This window comes from Sceloporus occidentalis, unplaced genomic scaffold (assembly GCF_023333645.1).
Source record: "Sceloporus occidentalis isolate IW3139 unplaced genomic scaffold, rSceOcc1.0.p SCAF_21, whole genome shotgun sequence".
Lineage (NCBI taxonomy): Eukaryota > Metazoa > Chordata > Lepidosauria > Squamata > Phrynosomatidae > Sceloporus > Sceloporus occidentalis.
Window position 1 is genome coordinate 10,975,620 of NW_028317001.1, and position 5,603 is coordinate 10,981,222.

The 5,603-nt window shown below is 39.6% G+C and overlaps 1 protein-coding gene across 1 annotated transcript; it reads left to right on the top strand.

Moving 5' to 3' along the window:
• The first annotated feature begins 1,994 nt into the window (after positions 1-1,994).
• LOC149301595 (uncharacterized) lies at positions 1,995-4,194 on the top strand. The gene is made up of 2 exons (XM_089484250.1): positions 1,995-2,660; positions 4,189-4,194. Exons 1-2 carry the CDS (start codon positions 1,995-1,997, stop codon positions 4,192-4,194), a joined length of 672 nt encoding a protein of 223 aa, XP_089340376.1.
• The last annotated feature ends 1,409 nt before the right edge of the window (positions 4,195-5,603 follow it).

Here is a 5,603-nt window from a genome sequence, read left to right on the forward strand (position 1 = left end):
TTTGGATGCCACAAGGTTCCTCTCATTCTTCATTGCAAGAAGCAACACTTCAGCTGCCTTCTAGAAGATAAACCAAAAAGGCTTCCAAAAGAACTGAAGCCTTGGGCAAGTCACACTCTCTCAGCCTCAGAGGATGGCCATGGGAAACCTACTCTGAAGACACCTGCCAAGAAAACCCCTTCAGAGACTCCCATAAGGTCACCATAAGACCTGGAAACAACTGGAAGGCAGACCCCAAGAGCAACATTGGGAAATAGGTGCAAGCCTTGCCTTGGGCAAATGCAATGACTGGGCTCCAGTCAATGGAGGTCTTCTTCAGGCAGAAAAGGGAGGTTTATGCAAATGCAGAATGGGCGAGGCGGCGCAGCAGCAGCGAGGGAGAGAGGCAGCGTCTTTGGGGCTCAGCAGGCCCCTGGAGTATCCCCCCTCTCACCTGGCAGCCCAGCAGCAGCGACGGAGGCAAGGGCACCGCCCAGGGCCCTTTAAAAGAGGCCCAGGAACAGCAGCCTCGGTGAGGCGGCGCAGCAGCAGCGAGGGAGAGAGTGTGTGGTGAAATTACTGATATGGGCAATAAAAAACGCTTTAGAACAAGCCCTGATACAAACAAGCAGAACAAAGCTTCCAAACAGCTTAAAATCGATGACTTACTTGTTAATGAGGAAACTGTGAGTATCCCATCTAAATTGGCAAACTCAAACTTAGAATTTACAATTCCAACTGCTAACAACTTTCTTGTGTTGGGAAAAGAAAATGAGCTTTTATCTGAACTTTTAGTATCTTCAGGGAGTGAGCCGGCTAATATTCATGAAGGGGTGTCCCTGGAACGAAATGAGTCTGTATGGGAGAAACTGCCAGATACTGAGAAGGAACAACTCACAAAGCAAAACAAGTCAAATCCCCCTGATTTTGTGACAAAACAATGCCTTTTAACAGCTCATACTGTTATTTCAATTTATGAGCCCTTAGGGAAAATTGTTAATCAGGTAGAGCTTCTCAAACATTCCTTTGAGACTTTTATGCAGAAGCAATTAGTGGCAAAAGAGAATTTAGACTATGTCAACAGAGAAATATCCAGTAAAGCGAGGATTCCCACTATCAACAACCCCAGAGGCAGTCTACCAGTAACTCCTAGGGAGATGGGGGAAAGAAACCACAGCAGGGTTTTGCAAGTAAACTAAGTTATGTTGCAAATTGCTTATAACAGTATAAACAACGGCAGATGGAGATCCAATAGAACCATTAGATCTTCGCTGAGCCAACTCCTACAGGTGCCCTCCTACAACATTGATATCCTTGCTGTGGAATGGCTTCCTAATACATCAACTTATAAGCGAATCTTGTTAACTTTTGAACAATCTACAATTCCTCTCATGTTGTTGAAAATGAAACCCTTTTTATTCAAATTCCAAATAATTCCAGCACAGGTTTTTCGTGATCAAATTATATCTCCTCTGTTCCCTAATAAGCATGGTAGTGGGGGGCTTGCAGATCAAAGTAATGCCCACTTGACAATTCCTAAAGGAATCCCTAAAGGGACCTTGAGTAAGACCACACCGAAGCCCAATTCAGTTAAAACTTTCAACAGTACGGCAGAGAGGCAACCCACAGAGAAACAGGCCACAGATTCAAGCGACTTAATAATTAATATAGAACAACATGACATCACATCCAGAGTGGACGACCTTAGAAATATGCTGCTTACTACAAAGGATTTGGCCATACCACTGTGGAATTCAATAACTACTGCTGAGGCCCATGATGTGGAGAGGGCTTTAGATATGAGTTCTATTGATGCTCTCTTATCAATGAATAAAAAGGACCTTACAACTATAATTCCAGTACAACCTTTGGAACCTAAGAGAGTTAACACTGTACCCTCTCTGCATGAAGCATCCAACAAACAAAAGGATCCAGCTCAAACAGAACTTTTGAACATTGATGATGACATGGACTTTACATCAGCTTGACAACTAAGCTTATTATGTTGGAATATCATGGGCTGGGGAAACAAGTTCCATGATGCAGATTTTGCAAATTACCTCCAAACTTTTAAAATTCTATGTTTACAAGAGACATGGGCCCTTGAAACTAATTTGCCATCTCTTTATGGATTTCAAGCATTTTCTGTTCCCGCAGCTAAAAGTTGTACAAGAGGCCGTGGTAGTGGTGGTCTTACAATATTTATATCGGTTGATTTGCAGGCAGAGATTCAACCAATAACTAGTGCTTTTCCACATTGTATACAAGTGCTAGGTATCAAGAGCATGGATTTTGGTTTCTTAATTTGTATAAATGTTTACTTCCCCCCTAACTTAGCAAAGAACGTAGGTCCTAATAATATTTGGGATAGTTTATCTGAAACCATATTTTCCTTAGAGAGCCAATATCCCTCTACAAGGCTTTTACTTTGTGGAGATTTTAATGCTAGAATCGGAAATGACTCGAGGCAGGTGGAGAGTACTAACCAAGGATCAATTGCTTATACTGCACCAGTTCCTAGGGTCTCAAAGGATATAATTACCAACAAAGCGGGCTCTAAACTTATAGAAATTCTTTCTTTGCATGGCTTGCTGTGCCTTAATGGAACCCATTATGATCTGACATCGGGTCCATATACGTATGTTACCAACAGGGGAACAAGTACAATAGATTATATAATAGTATCTGCAAATCTGGCTCCTGATATTTGTAGATTTGAAGTTATTAGTTGTGTTGAAAGTGATCATTTCCCTTTGTCATTATTATTGAATACAGGGTCATTTCATCTCCCTGGTACTCCCCAAAATTTAAATTTAAACTTAAATTTAAATGGAATTCATATCGGGGAACAGAGAATACGGTGGTCAATTAATCTGGGTAGCTCAGTCCATCAGATGCTGGAGAGTATTACTTTTAAGTCCCTACAATCAGCTATTTTAAATTCCACTTCAGATATTCTACATACTTTCCAAACTATCATTCAAATGCTTAGGCCCAAGTTGGTGAGTAACAAACAATTTAATCCCAACACGGTAGCAACTAACAGATGGTTTGATTTTGAATGTCAAAGTGCTCGGAAAGCACTGATGAAGTGCTCTCGGCAGGCACTTAGAAACAACAACAATATCTCTCCTGAAATCTTAGCCTCTATGCGGTCAGCCTATAAGGCACTTTTAAAACACAAAAAAGATGAATATATTAGAACGCAATGGAAACAACTAGCGCAAGCGGTTACAGAAAAAAATGAGAAACAGTTTTGGGATATTACTGCTTCTGGCATGAATAAGATTAGACCGGTTATTGTTGGGCATATTACATCACAACAATGGTATAGCCATTTTAGTAAGCTCTATGGAGCTACAAATGCAGAGCATCACTCTCCTTCTGTTTTAAAAAATACCTATCTGCCTCAATGGCCCCCAGTTTCAGAATCTGAGATAAAAAAGTTGATTGCAGCTCTGGCATTGAACAAAGCCCCAGGAGAAAATATGATGCCCCCAGAAATATACAAAAATGTTTCTGAATGGTGGGCTCCAATATTAGCTAAGGTATTTACCCAAATTAATAATACCGGGATAACTCCAGTAGGCTGGAAACAGAGTGTAGTCGTCCCCATATATAAGAAGGGAGATAGGCAAGATCCTAATAACTATCGGCCCATAAGCCTGCTGGACGTGGATTCTAAGTTATACAGTAGATATTTATTAAACAGGTTGGAGGATTGGGAATTTAATAACCAGATTATTTATCCTGAACAAGCTGGATTCAGGGAAGGCCAGAGTACTATTGACCACTGTTTGACTCTTTATTATTTAGCCCAGAAAGGAATCGAAGGCCCTACAAAACATCTATTTGTTGCCTTCATTGATCTAGCAGCAGCCTTTGACTCAATTGACAGAAACTTGTTATGGCTTAAATTGGCCAATACCAATATAGACAATCGCTTATTATTTCTGATTAAGGAACTTTATACCAATACAACAGCAAGGATTAGAGTTGGTACTTCTGGCTCACTAACTGATCCCATTCCCACAAATAAAGGAGTTAAACAAGGATGCCTTTTGGCACCAACACTTTTTAATTTATTTTTGAATAATATTATCCCAGTACTTTCTGGCCCAGAATTCTTCCCGCCTACACTTGGATCTAAAAAGATCTCTATTTTGTTATATGCCAATGACATGGTTTTAATCTCACTTACACGTATAGGTCTGAGAAGGTTACTTTCCAAGTTAGAGGCATTTTGTTCCAAGGAAAAGCTTGTTATTAACTATAATAAAACAAAGGTAATGGTTTTTGGGAAAAGACACTCTGATTTTCGTTGTTCTATTAACGGTCATCAGATTGAACAATGCAGAGAATTTAAGTATCTTGGCATTTACTTCACAGAAAACCTCTCTTGGAAGCCCCACATAGAAGCTAGCAGAGCAGTAGCTGTGAGATCAATTGGAGCAATCCTTAGATTCTATAATCAGGCAGGGGGTCATTTAGTTGCACCTGCTGTTAAAATATTTCAGAGTAAAGTTATAACCCAGATTCTTTATGGCGCTGCCGTGTGGGGCTGGGATGATTCCCAAATGGTCAAACTGGAGGCCATCCAGAATATGTTTCTCAGGAAATTGCTCCTACTCCCTCCTGGCACGCCTGCAGCCTTGGTCCGGGCTGAGGTTGGCCTCCCTTCCATTAGAGCTCGCATTCATTTTACTTTACTTAATTATTGGAGATCTGTTAAAGAGTCTACGGTTAAAGTTTTTCCTAAGTTGTGTTTTCAATATTTATCAAGCTGCAAAGTCTGGAGCTCAAGACACCAGAGGCTGCTTGAATCATATCCTGCTCTAATTGAAAATTCTTCCAGTTGGAACTCAAGAGAGAAACTCCGTGAATATATTTTTAACCATGATGTGCATCTGGATAGACTGGTTATTAATAATTCGAAATTTTCCAAATGGTTTAGATTATATAAATTGGACCATCAGATGGCTGTTTACCTAGGGAATCTTACATTTCTAAAGCTTAGACAGGCTTTTACAGCTCTCCGCTTTCAAACAATGCCCTCAGCCATGATTGACGGTAGATATTCACATACACCTAAGGATTCCCGTTTATGTATTTGTGGAGCCCCACAAATCGAGGATTTGCCTCATTATTTGTTTTCTTGTTCACTATATACTGGTCCAAGAACTAAATTTATGGGATCTATTCTGTCCAATTTACAGTCTAATACCATTTCTGAAAAGATTTATTATCTCTTGTCTGATATCGATTCTAAGGTAACTTATAAGGTTTCACTGTTTGCTTCAGCAGCAATCAAAATTCGGGCAAGGGTAATAGCAGACATTGCAGTTGATTGTCAGGGGGATGACCTTATCTAAACTTTGAAGCCGTTTATGTTTTTTGTTTTTTGTTTAAATGTTTTTATGATGGTTAGTTGGATGATCTTACCCAAACCTTGAAGTGGTTTTTCTTTGTTTTTTTTAACGCTGTCTTATTTAATTGACTGGAAGTATATTATGTATTAAATCTGGATGTTATCTGATGGAATATTTTATAATTCTGAATTGCTGTTATTGGTTTTTTTTTTAATGTTTTTATGATGGTTAGGTGGATGATCTTACCAAAACCTT